We start from the raw sequence: 16892 nt of genomic DNA, 5'->3' as shown, positions 1-16892 counted from the left end.
TTATAAAAAAACATTTATTCAGAGATTGCTATCAAATATTTTAACAGGGTCAACTCCCTATTTCCAGTAGTTAATTTAATTGCAGTGCAGATAAAAGAACATCAAAGAGCACAGAACACCACATCTTTGGTAGTCGCCAGCCAATCTATGCCTTGCAGTGCAGTTCATCAGTAGAGAAACAGATACACGTTGAAGAGTGCAAAGTAAAAGTTGCTAAAAGTAAAGCTTCTTAGCTTGTAAATTACTCAGGTTGTCGCTCTTGAAACAGCAGTCACCATCTTTAGAAGTTCTAAGAAACATTGGAAGAGTAACATAGCCATTTGCTCCCAAAGCTAGAATTTTGATGTCTCACTAACACTGATTGTGGGTCACAGGGCCATTTTGGACTCTTTCTGATTCTTCAGAGGCTGCACATACCATTTAGTCCTCCAGAAGTCAAATTACAATCACTTCCATTCCTTTTTGTGGAAAACGTTTACTTGTTCGGAAGCAGGAAGTATAAAATAGTTTAAATGTAAAACCATGTTGTCTAGAGGTGTTCATCGGCCAAATATTGTGATTTTTAAAAACTAATTTTATTCCGGATGTTGGATGTGTTGGGTGGGGGGCTCTATAGGACCTGCCCCTAGTCTGCATGGTTCCCACCCCAATATATCTGTTCTTCAGCAGTAAAATGTTACACATTCTATGTCTGTGTACCTCCACATCTCAATCTTCTCTTGGCTATTAGTGGCTAGGGCTGATGGGAACTGCATTCCAGCAATATCTGGAAGGACACATATTCCCTGTATTTTATGGGATTAACACCTAATCACGCACAAAAAAATATTTTCAAAAATGTAACACAACATACCAGTTCTACAACAAATGAAAGTGGGCTTGATTTGTACTGGAAGCACTTGCTAAAAGTCCTTTCCTGAGTAGGTCAAAGAATGTGCTTCAAAGTACTTTCCCAAATGCCAAATAGTCCTAAACTCAAATAGTCCTAAAGGGAAAAACAACAACTAGCCATGGTTTTGACAAGAGCTATGTTGGCAGGGCTTTAATAAATTCTTCCTTTCCTCCACCTCTGTCTTCCCGTCAGAATTCTGTCAGTTTTACTTTGTAGTCTCCTAACTGTGTGAGATTAGTGGTTGTGTGGAGATAGATTGACTGAGTTACCCTCTATTAAAGCTATGTGGGTTTACAGGCATGACAACAGTGCAAAAATCCCACTTCCTGAGGTATTGCTAGATTGCATATAGACAGATGCATAACACTGTAGGTGTGCAAGAAGTATACGTTAAAAAGAAGCATTCGACCAGTGATTCTCAACCTGTGGGTCCCCAGATGTTTGGCCTTCAACTCCCAAAAATCATTACAGCTGGGATTTCTGGGAGTTGTTGGCCAAAACATCTGGAGACCCACAGGTTGAGAACCACTGCATTAGACCATGCTGGTTTCCTGAAGAAATATTTCAGGACCACACAGCTCTACATTTTCCCACGTCACTTATATTTCTGCATCAACTGAATGATCTCTTTATACATGCGCTGAGGGGCGTCAAGGCCCCAGATGAAATCCAGATGTTCCCATTCAGGGATATTCTTGTGGTATACTAAGTTTGGGACCTGAGTCAACAAGAGGGCTATGTCCTTTGAGTCTGCCAGCCAGTCGTGGCCACCAGTCCAAACGGCTGTGGGAACAGTCATGTCTTTCACTTTGTAGAAAGGTGGTGTTGGCTAAAAGGAAGGAGAAAACAACAGATTTTCGTTGAGATCATTGCACATATATTCTACAACAAGGAAGTAATGGATTAAGTCAAATTTTCCAGTAATTTCTCATAAATAAGTAGATCGTTGGAGAAAAGTCCTCTAATTTTCCCCAATAGTTATACCAGTTTATATCTTTTAATACTACTACTACTACTATCCCACTTTTATCTCTTGATCAAAACACAAAGCTGAAAACCAAAAGCAGTTCTCCCAAGTGTGTCCCAGAAGTATGCATCCCATCAATACCATAATAAAAGTGAAAATATGTATGTACGTGTGTGGCTGGAGTGTCCACTTACACTGACAAGCTCCCACTTCCACAAATAGCTATAGTTTCCATTACTCAAGAGACACCAATGGCCCTCCCTCCAATGACATTGCAGGTTATAGTGAGCGCTGTAAACATGTACAAGAGCCCTGCCAATGTCTTCCAAACACCATACAGCCCACCACGCAACTGAAGGTTTTCATATGAGGACCATTTCACTCTAGATTTTCTGTTTTTCCTCCACCACAGACATCCCAGTGTTTCTTACTCTTTCCATTGGTGTGGAATTTGTATGACCCCACCCACTGCCTCTCCCATAACCCTTTCCTATTCTTTTCTATGCCACACAACAAACAGAAGAATTGATCAGAAACTGAACATACTAGAGAGGTTTGGGGAGTTGTAGTTCAATTACATCCAGAGAGCACTGTGAACCGAAACATGGATAGATGTAGACCAAACTGATATACCAAAATTTGATTACCAGAGTGGTTTGGGGGGAACTGACCTTCCTTTCTGAGAGTTGTAGTTTACCCACAACCAGAGACACTCCACTGATGATGGACCTGGACCAAACTTGGCACAAAGAACCCCCATGACTAACTCAACCTACTGGAGGGGCTTGAAGGAACTGACTCACCATAGGTTTTTTTTTTTTGGGGGGGGGGGGGGGGGTTCCGTGTCAGGAGCAACCTGAGTTGCTTCTGGAGTGAGATAATTGGCCGTCTGCAAGCACGTTGCCCAGGGGACACCCGGATGTTTTTGATGTTTTACCATCCTTGTGGGAGGCTTCTCTCATGTCCCCGCATGGAGCTGGAGATGATAGAGGGAGCTCATCTGTGCTCTCCCCGGGTGGGATTCGAACCTGGCAGCCTTCAGGTCAGCAACCCAACCTTCAAGACACAAGGCTTTTATCCCCTAGGCCACCAGAGGCTCACTCACCATAGTGGGAGTTGTAGTTTATCCTACAGCCAGAGAGCACACTGAATACCACCAATGATGTATTTAGAGCACACTTGCCCAACATAACAAACTTTAAGTAAGGCGGTTAACCTGGCATGGTTTCAGTTATAGCTAATCCACAACCTTATGCATTTTGTACAATTTAAAAACTGACTTTTTCAAATAACCCAGGCAACGTCGGCTACCCAAGCTAGTATATATATATATATATATATATATATATATATATTTCTTATAGTTATGAATAGACAGAACTAAAAATGTAATATAAGCAAAATATTTCAGCTTTCATCTTCTTCAGTGGCTAGGAATGAAACAGTTTTAAATTGGCATGTTTACATCCCATGAAATTCTGTGCCTGTTTGGCACAATGCAATGCACCATAATCTGTTAGGGGTGGTAAATATATATGCTAAGTATGTCATCAAATTACACATGGCAGGATTCCATTGGATGGAAATATGACAAAATGGCATGAAAATGACAGATCTGCATGCTTCAGAGCACAGCCAAAGTGCAGAAGGACAGCCTCCAAATTACATACAGATATATATAACAGTGGAGTAACTATGAGTAGAGAAGCACTGAGAAGTTAATACCTTTCAGACAAAGACAAACTGCTCCCCAACTCCTCTAGAAAAGTGTTTGCATACTAACTAATTTGAAGATACCTTTCTTTGAGAAAAATGTATAGTGATTGGGAAATTGGACTTGGATTTCAGGAACGTTGCTCTCTTTCTCCTAAAGCTATTCCACAAAACCTTAGTGAAGAGAACCATGTACACTACCTTTAGTTCACTATAAAAAAGAGGATATAAATGTAATAAATAAAAATATTGCTGTTCAACATGTGGCTAAGTGAATATTAAAAGACATCATCTGGATGTATTGTCGAAGGCTTTCATGGCCGGAATCACTGGGGTGTTGTGTGGTTTCTGGACTGTATGGCCATGTTCTAACAGCATTTTCTCCTGACCTTTTTTCGGCTGCATCTGTGGTTGGCATCTTCAGAGGACAATGTTGGTGAGACATCTCCCTCTGAAGATGCCAGCCACATATGCAGGCGAAATGTCAGGAGAAAATGCTGCTAGAACACAGCCATACAGTCCTGAAACTACACAACACACCACCTAGATGTTTATGATTTCAACATACCATGGTTAGAGAGATCTGATATGACTTACAAAAATAAAGACACACCACTCTCTTCCTCCCACAACCTCATATCTAGTTATTAGGTTTCCTACTGGATGTAACCTGGACTATAGCACAACTCCACATCTCTGGGGGATACATTCCAACACCCCTTATAGATACTTGAAACTGGGTAATAGCGAAACCTGTATTTTGATTATACTTGGGCCAAAAGCATTGATAGAATTACACTGGAGGACCCACAAAGTGTCCAGGGGGAGGGAAGGGGTATTTTTAGAGAATGCTTAAGTAAAATCATAGATATCAAATCTGTGGATAAGGGGCCATATTGTATATTCCTCAATGTATATTTGTTGGAAATAGCAACCTTCTACAAGCCTCCTATACTAGTTATTTGTTATGTATATAATTGAGATTGCTTACTATATTGCATGCATATATATTGGCATGCAGCTTTTCCCTTAACTCTATGTTGTTTGAAGTTGTGGGATGCCTTGTGACCCAGATCTGAGAATGTTCAGAGTGAGACTCCATTTTAGAATCCATTTGAATGAGAAATCAATTGGAAGTCAGTTAAGTTAGTTGATGTCAGAGTATTAGACAGTTTACATCAGAAGTATAGTACAGTATAGTCTGTTGTATCAGTTGATGTATGAAGTCAGTTGAGTAGAGTACAGTATGCTGTAGTGACTCGTCAATTTTCATATGAAATTAATAAGCAATATACCTGTATGCTAATACATGAAATTTCTAAGTAAATCAACTATGTTCACTTTTAACGAAGACTACTTATTTTTTGGTGTCTTGAGAGAATGATTTAAAATTAATATATTTTATGGGAGAGTATATTTTTTTGAGCAACGGAAATAACACTTCTAAAGATCTGCTATATATTTTATGTACTGGCATATCTTTGTTCCTAACAGTTCAAAGAGATAGCTAGGGATATCAGTCTAACAGCTGAAAAACCTGAATTGCCTTGCATGAATACTAGTGGATATTTACCGCTAAGGAGAAGATTAACTCAAGCGAGTATTTAAGTCTTCTCAGGAAGATCATACTTTACAAAAAGGTTATGATTAATCTAAATAGTGTGAATGCCAATTAATTTCCAGAAGGTTACTATCTCTAACAAGGTCATGCCTTTCCAAAGGAGCCCCCGATGGAGTAGTGGGTTAAAGCCTTGTGACTTGAAGGTTGGGTTGCTGACCTGAAGGCTGCCAGGTTCGAATCCAATCCGGGAAGAGCGTGGATGAGCTCCCTCTATCAGCTCCAGTTCCATGCGGGAACATGAGAGAAGCCTCCCACAAGGATGGTAAAAACATCAAAACATCCGGGCGTCCTATGGGCAACTTCTTTGCAGACAGCCAATTCTCTCACTCCAGAAGCAACTCGCAGTTTCTCAAGTCACTCCTGAGACGGAAAAAAAAATGCCTTTCCAAAATATTTCCTGTAAGAACAGGAAATTGTGCTCTCAGATAGAGTGTTTTAAAACTATGAGTGCTTGTGTAGCCATTCCTCCTCTTACAGATTTTCTATGATAGGAGAGGCAAAAAAGATGGCTGGAACAATGGAGGGTTACAAATGGAGAAGGTGGTCCCGGTCAGGGTTGGCTTGACACATCTTCCTTTTGACACATTTCTCCCTTTTGCCCTCCATTCATGCCTCTTCAAATTCCACAGCACTGCTGGTCACAGCTGACCTCCAGTTACAGTGCTCAATGGCTAGGGTTTCCCAGTTCTCCGTGTTTATATCACATATTTTGAAGGTTATCTTTAAGCCCATCTTTAAATCTCTTTTGTTGTCCACTAACATTCCATTTTCTGTTCTTGAGTTGACAATAAAATAACTGCTTTGGGAGATGGTGATTGGGCATTGGGACAACGAAGAGTTGATGGCGTAGGAGCATCACTTCAATCCTGGTGGTCTTTGTTTCTTCCAGCACACTGACATTTGTCTGCCTGTCTTCCCAAGAGATTGGCAGGATTTTTCAGGGACAACACTGATGGCATTGTTCCAGGAGTTGAGTGTGACGTCTGCAGACAGTCCACATTTTATAGGTGTATAACAGGGTTGAGAGGACAATAGCTTTATAAACAAGCACCTTGGTATCCCTACAGATGTCCCAATCCTCAAACACTCTCTGCTTCATTCGGAAAAATGCTATACTCACAGAGTTCAGGCAGTGCTGAATTTCAGTGTCAGTGTTGACTTTTGCGGAAAAGTAACTGCCAACATAGCGGAAATGGTCAACGTTTTCTAATGTTATACCATTAAGCTGTATTCCTGGCACTGCAGATGGATTGGCTGGTGTCTGTTGGAAGAGCAATTTGGTTTTCTCATTGTTCAATGAGAGGCCAAGCCTCTGCAAAGGTGGCTTGTAGGTCTTCTGAATGAGCACAGACTACGTTATCATCAGCATATTGGAGTTCTATAACAGATGTTGTGACCTTGGTTTTGGCTTTCAGTCAGCTGAGGTTAAATAGCTTGCCATCTGATGATTTCCACTCTGGTGGGAAGCTTCCCATCAACAAGATGAAGTATCATAGCGATGAAGATGGAAAATAAGGTTGGGGAAATACCAAATCCCTGTTTGACACCTGATTCCACCTTGAATGGGTCACTTTGGGAACCATTGCTGTCCAAGACTATTGCCATCATGTCATCGTGGAGGAGCCGCAAGATGTTCACAAATTTGTCAGGGAATACGTTTTTTTGGAGGATGGTCCAGAGAGCACTGCAATTCACTGTGTCAAATGCCTTTGCAAGGTCAATGAATGCCATGTACAGAGGTTGATTTTGTTCCCTGCATTTTTCTTGGAGCTGTCGTGTGGTGAAGATCGTGTCTACTGTTCTTCTGGAGGGTTGGAAGCCATTCTGGGATTTTAGGAGGGTGTCTTCTGAGATAGGTAGAAGGTGGTTTGCAAGAATTCTTGCAAGGATTTCCCCAGCAGAGGTTAAAAGGGAGATACCACACACACACACACACACACGCACGCACACACACACACAAAACCTGTCTCTCTACACCAGCCAGCCCCACCTAGTTGTTACCACCTTTAGCTCCTTGATTATTCAGACCGTAGGCTGGGACTGATGATACCTGGCCTGTATGCCAAAATATGCAGAAGGCATTGGGGTTAGGAACATAACTCTATATTTTGGGAGACAGAGAGAGCAAATAACCAAATTGGTCTTTTGCCACCCTGATAAACATCCCAAAATGTCTCCACCCATGTAACTATGTGGCTTACATGTATCATGCAGTCTGCAAGATGGTGGAGTGTTAGTGTAAGATAAAATGTGGCTGCAGAACACACCGACCTATCAGCTGCAAATGACCTGGTAAAAATCAAAACATTTTCACAAAGCCAGGAAAAGGATCTGTGAAGAGCCTGTCCAGTATTAAAGTACACACAATTTTAATGAGTGGACTATCGGATAGATGATAAATAATATTAAGTATATTGATAACAATTTTAAAATATTGTAATGTTCTTAAATTTTAAAAACTAATATCTTTAAAAGGCAAAAAAGAAGTAGACAAATCTTTCCAAACCTCCTTTTTTAAAAATAAAAGCAGGATATGTTTAAACAAAGAAATATGTGCCTCAAGGAATTTCTATAGCAGCAAGAAATTCTTACCTGGTTGTAATGAGCCATGTTTTTTTCCTCGCTTCCCCAGTCAAAAGCTTTGAGCTGCCCAGACTTCACAGCCTGAAATAAAATAAAATAAAATAATGGCATATATATTGTTGAATAATATATACATATATTTTGTACAAAAACGTTTCATATTTTTACCACTCAATCGTAGCATGTTATATGTGTATGTGTGTATATCTTATGCCATAATTGAGTGGTAAAAGTATTAATCTTTGCCTTCCTACAAAACAGAAAAAAGTTGGGTAGTAATTAGTCCTTATTTCATAGCCTTAATTATACCATGATTTTTCTGAAAGTAAATGTGTGAACTATTTTTCCTGTCTGTCTGATTAGAGAAGCAACATTTATCTTCTCTACAAAGCTGCCCATAGAGAAGGAAAATACTGTTTTTCTAGTCAGTCTGATCATGGTCAAATTTCAGCTTCAATTATGGGATCTTCAGAAAAGTGTTGCCTACGCACTGGAGGTAAAGTGCTCCTGCATGTTCTGGTTTGTTTCTCTTGAGCTACTTGTCTTGTTAAACCAGGTATAAGTTTTGATTGATCAGCAAAAAAAAATTGGAGCCCAACCCTCTGCTTGTTTACCCAACTAAGTTGGAAGTGCTTTAGATGTATTATATTAAAAGGGAAAATCAGCCTGTATTGCAATCCTTATAAATCCTTGTTACCAGCAAATGTTGATTTTCATATAAGAGTTGTCTCGCTTAACTGTCATAAATGGGCGGACAGAATGTTGGATAAACAAAAATGATGGATGATAAGGAGGAATATTAAATGCGTGCACCTCTTTCTTTAGGGGCCTCCTTCCCAAACCCTCTTTGTCTTTCCTCTTCTTCCTTTTTCCCTTCCTTTCTGTCCCGCCTGACTGACTCAGTGCCAATGCAAGCTTCATGCCAACCCAGAAGGGCGCCCTCCCTTCTTTCCTCCACTGCCTTCCATCCCAGTCTCCCCAGCCCGGGTTTTCCTTGCAATGAGGATGGGGAGCTCCGTTAAGGAGGGAAGTTTATCTTTCGCCAGGCCTGTAGCGAGGGGGCGGTTTTAGGGGTTCAACCCCCCCCCCCCAAATTTTTCAGGTTATAAAAAAAACCTGGTTTACTCATGAATTTTAACTGGTTAACCAAATCCCCATGCTAAGTCTATGAGACGCAAAACATTAAGAGTCCCTCCAGGCACTATTTCAAGCAGATATTGACAGGTTTGTAGCGGGGAGAGGTGTGTGCTAGGGGTTCAAACCCCCCCCCCCAAAATTTTCAAAACCCCTCCCAAAATTTTTTTCTGGCTACGGCCCTGTCTTTCGCTCTCTCTTTCCTTGGGTTGCAGCAACAGCAGTGGAGATGGATGTCAAAGCGGGCCCCATCCCCACCCCACAAGCCAGGAGCTCCTTTCCTTCGATCCTTGGGAAGCCCTCAGGGTTTGCAAGCTATTGAGAGGGGATTAACAACTGGGAAGGGTGGCAAGAAGAAAAGGACGGTCCTCCCTCCCAGGAGCACCTGCTTCATTCCCTTTTCCCTGTGCCGTGTTGTCGTCCTGGTGGGCATGGCTAAGGGCTGCCGCTCAGCCAGCGTGAAGAGAAGGGGATAGGAGAGACATTTAAGTACGTATTAATGGAGTTTCTTGGAGTTACCTGGCATTATGTGAGTTGTAGTTCACTCACAACTTTATGCATTCAGTACAATTACAAAATTGACTTTTTCAAATACAGTTAAGGCCTTTCATGTCCTTCCGTCGGATAAGACAAGACTGTCGGATAAGCGGAGGTCGAATAACCGGAACTCTACTGTATCTATATATCAAGTTAAAATTTCTCAGACCAAAAGGTGTTGTGAGTGGAAAAGTTTAAGAAGCCCTGGCCTAAGAAATTTAATGTATGGTAGCATCTGTCTTCATTTTCAGAAAGAACCATACAGTATTTAGTTGAAGAGAACTGAATGGAAAATCTATTCAGCAAAAACTAGCCTTTGCTTTCAGATGGCCACAAGTTTCCCTCCCTGGTGAAGAGACCCCCTGCATTAAACACAAGACCAAGAAGTCATCAAAGCCCTCAAGATCATCACACACAATTGACTAAGGATATGTATTCAACAGAGCATGTGCTTGGCAAACAATGCTAGAAAGCTATTATCTCTGGATGACTCATATAGACAAGCCAGCTCCTAACACCAGATTACAGAAACAATTGCACTTTTGAAAGAGGAGAAAGACCATCCTGTACTATTAGAACCATACCAAAACTCAAAAGACTGAGAAATCACTTTTTGGACAACAATTCTGGAGGAAGGCTTCTAGAAGTTAAAGTTTTTTTAAAAAAATACTTCTGGGCTTTGCAAAAACAAAACAAAACACCTCTCTCAATATACAACTTCAGTTTCATACATATTGGCATTGAGTATTTATTAGACTTGTGCACGGATAAGGAGTGGTTGGTTCCTTTTGGCAAATCCAGCTTGTTTGGCTTGGCCAGACGGCCGTAATGGCAAGGGCTCAGCCATCTCGTTTTTTCGTCCATTACGGGACCATGTGGCAGCCGATTACGGCTCCTCCTCCCCTCTCCGCAGTGCGGAGAGGCTATCACATGCTGCATGCTGTTGCTCGCACGGGGTTTCCCTGTGAACCCTGCCTGTTGGGCCAATCTGAACAGAAGAACTCCATGACTGTCTTAAGCAAACTGTGTCTAAGAAAAGGGTCCCATGAAGGATGCTTCCTTAACACTGTTCTTCAAACCCAGACTCCCTTGAAAGGAAGACAGGAAAGGGTCCCAGGAATGGAAAGGGGAGCCCTGTGAGTTCCCCATTCCTGCCAATGGCCCGTATCTTCCACCTGCAGACCAGAAAGGGTATTTGGCAACCCGCCCGTTTTCAGGAGGTGCGTGAAAATGGATGCTAGAATTCGTCCAGCAGAAACGAAATGCGGTTCAGCCAAAATGCACAAGCCTAGCATTTATCTCAAATTTCTGCACATTCAAAGTATCTAGAGTACCATGTAACATGTTTGCATTGCATACTTAAATAAACAAACTATTCAATTGAGGAGTATTTTTAAAGTATGGCCCTTCAAGATGTTGGACTGCAACTCCTATCTTCCCTCACTAATGGTTATACTAAGGAGGGCTGATAGGAATTGTAATCCAATAACAATTGGTCACTCATTTTGCTCAGTTCAATCAATTGGAAAACCAATGGGAAAACTTCTGAAATATTTGGATCTCATTTGTTTTGCACAATCACAGAGGCTTTCATCCACTGATTTAACACGACTATGACTTACAAGATTCTCATTGATTTCATGGATCGATTCGAGCTGGAATTTAAACTGAAGTTTGATACTGCTAGTTTTAAATTGTTTATCATTGAAGCAGGACATTTGTGTTGAATGCAGGGTCAAGTAACTGAGGTGTATTATTCCCATATTGTAATCTTTACATACTTACTTCTCAGAAACCTTTTCCTTCTGAAAATAGGAAATCATTCAAAACCATAAAATAAACATAGTGTGCATCTCTAAATAGCCTGAGAATTTAAGATTTACCTGACTCCAGTGAATCATATTCTGGACAGATGTTCCAGCGGGACAGTGTGTTGAGTATACATCTACTCGAGTCTGTATGGAAAAAAAATTAACTGGATTTATCAACAAGTGTTGACAACTACTTTGAACTATTGGGACAAACACTAGAGCTTAGTACAGATGTCCTCATTTGTAACAAATTAGTAACTATTAACACTTCCCTGGGACTATAGTTTGCCATATTTTTCAATATCACACACTTTTGTGGAGTGAGGCAAGAGATCGCCTAGCTCTCTAGCATATGAATTTCCAACCTGGTTGATGTTATGAAACATTGTAACCAACCAACCACAGTTTATGGATAAGGCACCATTTCCCCCTTTCTTGCTGAAAAATAATTAGGGGTACTTAATGGTGTAAATGCTGCCACCACCGCAGTCTCAATCAATATTAGAAACAACAACAACAACAACAACAACAATAACAAATTATTTATAACCCGCCCTCTCTCCCTGAGGGGACTCAGGGCGGTTTCCAAAGAATAACAAAAATGGCAAAAATTCATTGCCTAAAATAAACAAACAGCAATCAAGACATAAACATGAAATAAAATAAAACTCAATATAACTTATAAAATTTACCAAAAATTAAACCAAGGACTAAACTAAAATGCCTACAGTTTAGATTGCCAAAAATCTTACCATGTTTAGGTTTTTCTCATTAAACCCACACAACAGAAAAAAAATGTTGCCACAAAGGTCATCCAGTAAGAAACGGTCACAAAAGTGGGTTGCAAGCCATCTCATAATTGAGTTCTGGGGGAAAAACTGCTTGCTTCCAAATATTTCCTGCCAAAAGAAATCCAGAAAGTATATAGGATACTTTGTTAAAATGGCTCCATTTTTCTGGAAGGATGGATTTAGAAATATAAAGGCGCTACATATTACCAAGGAAATAATGAGATTCTGTTAATGATAATAGTACATTCTTGTTGATCTAATCCAGGGGTGGGCAAATGTGACCCTTGAGAGTAAAGTAAAACGCATCCCCCCTTCCCCCAAAAAAGCCTTCTGGGTGGAATGATGGTAATTTTCACCACATTTTGCACACACACACACACACACACCAGCTATTTCTAGCCCACAAGATGCTTTCTAAAAAAGTGAGTGATCAAGAATTGACTTCTTAAAATGATCTTTGGTAGCCTAAAAATGGAACAACGGATGCCCTTAGAAAGCATTTGGAGAGAGAGAAAACTCTTGATTTAAGGGTGCAATATTCCATGGTCTAATCCAGTGGTTCTCAACCTGTGGGTCCCCAGGTGTTTTGGCCTCCAACTCCCAGAAATCCCAGCCAGTTTACCAGCTGTTAGGATTTCTGAGAGTTGAAGGCCAAAACATCTGGGGACCCACAGGTTGAGAACCACTAGTCTAATGCAACCCGCAGCCTCCCAGTTTTTCACACCTGATCTAATAAGAGGATAGGTGAATAACTACAATGGGCCTTCAACACTCACTGGTATTAGGGGTGGTGGACACCTCACAAAAGTTGACAAATTCCTAATATCTTTGAGACCATTTTAAGCATGAATTTTAAACTCGTGTCCTGCGTTTAATCTGTTCTGTGTATTTTAATATATATTTTATAGGGTATATATATTTTATAGGGTATATATATTTTATAGGTATATACATTTTGATCTGTATCTTTTATAGAAATACATTTTAATATGTGTATTTATAGGATTTTTATAATGTTTATGTGTTTTAATTATGCTGTAACTCACCTCGAACCATGAGGAGAGGTGAGTAAGAAATAAAATAATAATAATAATAATAATAATTATTATAATAACAACAACTTTTTGTGTGAATGTACAGGCAGTGGTCCCAATCTTCAAGAGGCAGTTAGCAGCACTGACAATTGTTTTTCCTTCCCTTTTCTTCCAAAGATCAGGGCTGCTATGTGAAAGGCCCCTTCTACACTGCCAAATAAAATCCAGATTACCTGCTTTGAATTGGATTATATGGCAGTGCAGATGTGGATTATCTACTTTGTAATCTGGATTATATGGCAGTGTAAATCCACCCAGAACTGCCTAAAGTCTGGGGAAATCAGGCAAAGCAGCACACACTCTTATAGTTGCTTAACCCATAGAGATAGGGAAATGTATAGTCTGTGGTTGTTTTAGATGGATTGTATGGTTTTTTCTTTGTTATATGATGTTTGACTTTGTTGTATGGTCTCTGTTTGTCAATTGAATATTTTGTCTTGTTGGAAACTGCCCTGAGTCCTCTAGGGGAGATAGGGCAGTACATAAAGTTTTATTATTATTTATTATTATTATATTCCGATCTCCTTAACCAAAAGACCTTCCTACCTCTTAGCCAAGTGCTGCTTCCATCAGGCAAGCAGTAGTAAAAAATCATACAATGTCAACCTCTTACAGGGATAACTGTGCTCTGAATCCATGTTTGCATAGAGAAAGCATCCAGATCATTTTTGTAGTGTTTTAAGTATCCTGTGACAGTTATTAAATTTATAACACAGAGATTTTCATTCCCCTATTGCAAATATTGTCGCATGTGAAGTGCTTTGGAGAACCAGAATGTTTCTCAACAAAATACTGGTATAATATCCATAGGAACCCGGTGGCGAAGCGTGTTAAAGCACTGAGCTGCTGAACTTGCAGACCGAAAGGTCCCAGGTTCAAACCCCAGGAGCGGCTGCTGTTAGCTCCAGCTTCTGCCAATCTAGCAGTTCGAAAACATGCCAATGTGAGTAGATCAATAGGTACCGCTCCGGCGGGAAGGTAACGGCACTCCATGCAGTCATGCCGACTACATGACCTTGGAGGTGTCTACAGACAACGCCGGCTCTTCGGCTTAGAAATGGAGATGAGCACCAACCCCCAGAGTCAGACATGACTGGACTTAACGTCAGGGGAAACCTTTACCTTATCCATAATTAGTTTAATTATTGAAATCATGACACTACACTATTAGCCAAGTTCGGGAAAGCTCAGCAATTGAGCCCACACCCAAACCTCCAGTGAAAGTGCAAACTGTCATTATGAAAATATTGAGTAAGCCAACTGAGCTTGCCAGCTCCAAAAAGAATATGCAACTATTAATGTGTAGCCTATGACATGGTGCAACATAGAAAAATGCTGCATAAAGTCTATCATATTACCCGGGACTATGATTTTACAAAAACTGTCCAGACCCTCCTAGAAAACCCGCAGCTTCTATGTGGTGTTTCAAGGCAGGAAAAGTAGATGGAGGAGACAAAAGAATGGTTTTCCCCAAGGCAGTGTTCTTGAACCGACCTTGTGTAACATCTTTACTAACGATCAGCCATAGCCACCACACAAAGAGCTTTATATATGCTGATGACCTTGGTCTAACAACACAAGCAAAAGACTTTGAAAAGTCGAAAACCAACTTATTTAACCGCTTGTATTCTCTCTATTTTTATGTGTTTTATACTTATTTATGTAATGATTTTGAGACAAAATAAATAAAATGTGTAGACACAAAACAATGGGCAGTATCAACACATCACATTTAAATGTCTATACCTACATATGCAAGTATTAACCAGAAGGCTCTTAATCAGCTTGATGCTCAGCTCATAAGCTTTGACAAAGCTATTAGTTCACAACAGATGGAACAGTGGATTCTGTCTAGATGACTCTTTGGCCTGTTAATAATTTATTTGTTTGATTCAAGAGGGAGAGGACAAGTTGACAGCAATTGTCTAAGTCATCTGAACAGCAGAAACTTGCTTTATGAACTACTTTGAAATTAAAGGCTTTCTGAAGTCAACCAAGATGAACCAGATCTCTAAGCATTGTCTTGACATTATAAGGAATCTCCTACAGTTGACAGACATAGGACCCAGGGCAGTAAAGCTCTTTCAGGCAAATGCAAATAAGGATTCCCTGATGACATCCTTCAAGTAACATGTATATTTTTAAGAACTGAATTTTGTCCCCTATCATCCAGGTTTTGCCTATACTGTTCCTCATGCCATCTTGTGGTTTTGAAAAAGGAAGGAAGAATATGTATTCAATGGAAAGAAAATACAGTAGAACAAGGATGGCAATGACAGCCACATGGTCATGGCTGATGTCTCCCAGTCTTCCTGAGTTTTACTCAAAATTTTAGGATAGCTACCGCAAATGTTGAAAATATTTTGCGGAGGTAGGTTTTAGCAGCTTGGATAGTTCTTGTAAAGCTTAGATTACAACTCAAAGTAAATTCACTGCCATCTGACATCCAAGCCACCAGCTGCCACTGCATGTCTGAAGGTCAATGAAAGAAACACACCTGAAAAACTATTTTTATACTTGAATGAGAATCTGCAAACCCCACCTCTTCCAAGATGAACTGTACAATCTAAACTGGGCTCTACAAGCCAATTGATACTCCACCACAGACATCAGAAGAGCTGCAAGGCCAAGAACAATCCACGAGAGTAAAGACAAATATCCACCCAGAGGGAAAGTGTTCTTACCATACATCAAAGGAACAATTGACCGCATAAGGAAGCTGATGAAGAAACACAGTCTACAAACTATCTACAGACCCACTAACAAGAGGGATCCTCTCACCTCTGCAGGAGTCTACCGTATACCATGCAGCTGTGGACAAGTCTACATAGGGACTACCAAACGCAGCACTGCCCAAACACAAAACAAGGAACATGAAAGGCACTGCAGACTAACTCAACCAGAGAAGTCAGCCATAGCAGAGCACTTGATGAACCAACCTGGAGACAGCATATTATTTGAGAACACAGAAATGCTGGACCTCTCTAACAATCACCATGTCAGATTACAAAGAAAAACCACGGAAATCCACAAGCATGTGGACAATTTCAACAGAAAGGGGGAAACAATGAAAATGAACAAAATCTGGCTACCAGTATTAAAAAATCTAAAACTTTTTCAACAACACATTTTATCTCTAATTTTAATCTGTATTTTACCTGTGTATATTTGTTATATATATTTTAATAGTGTTCTGTTTTATCATCTTGTATCTTCCCATGAACTGCGAGTAAAGGTGGGTAATAAATATATTATTATTATCATTATCATTATTATAATTATTATTCCATATAATTAATACACACAATTAATATCAGAAGACTGTGTGGCCTGTCAAATGTTGCTAAACTGAAACTCTTAGCATCTCTCACCACTGCCTGTGCTGGCTGGGGATGCTGGAAACTGAAATAATTCAGCATCTGTATGGCCATATAAATCCCACTCCTTTTGGGATTGGAATCTCACACTTTGTGCTTTCCCATGGCGCCCTGATCTCTTCCCCATAGTACCCCACAAAACAATACCCCACAATCCTGAACCCTTTTCCAATCTATGCAGGCCTTTCCCTCAAATTCTTGGAAGATAGTGGTTCTCAATCTTTAGTATCTGAATGTTTTGGACTTCAGCTCCCAGAATTTTTGTCACTAGCTATGCTGGTGGAGGGTTCTGGGAGTTAGAGTGCAAAACACCTAGATCATAAAAGGCTGAGCATCCTACCCATACATTAAACAAATTGAAATGAGCATTAT

General features: G+C 40.2%; 1 protein-coding gene across 1 annotated transcript in view; it reads right to left on the bottom strand.

Moving 5' to 3' along the window:
- The window catches only part of lipa (lipase A, lysosomal acid type), a 39756-nt gene continuing 22864 nt past the window's right edge, over positions 1-16892 (bottom strand). Inside the window, exons 7-10 of the mRNA XM_003229696.3 lie at positions 12011-12157; positions 11331-11402; positions 7786-7857; positions 1-1721 (exon numbers count right to left, since the gene is read on the bottom strand). Of these exons, the coding sequence (XP_003229744.1) occupies positions 1488-1721; positions 7786-7857; positions 11331-11402; positions 12011-12157 (525 nt within the window). The 3' untranslated portion in view covers positions 1-1487. The remainder of the gene's footprint in view (positions 1722-7785; positions 7858-11330; positions 11403-12010; positions 12158-16892) is intronic.

This window comes from Anolis carolinensis, chromosome 3, assembly GCF_035594765.1.
Source record: "Anolis carolinensis isolate JA03-04 chromosome 3, rAnoCar3.1.pri, whole genome shotgun sequence".
NCBI lineage: Eukaryota > Metazoa > Chordata > Lepidosauria > Squamata > Dactyloidae > Anolis > Anolis carolinensis.
The sequence above is the reverse complement of the archived record's forward strand: the minus strand, read 5'-3'. Positions and strand labels throughout refer to the sequence as shown.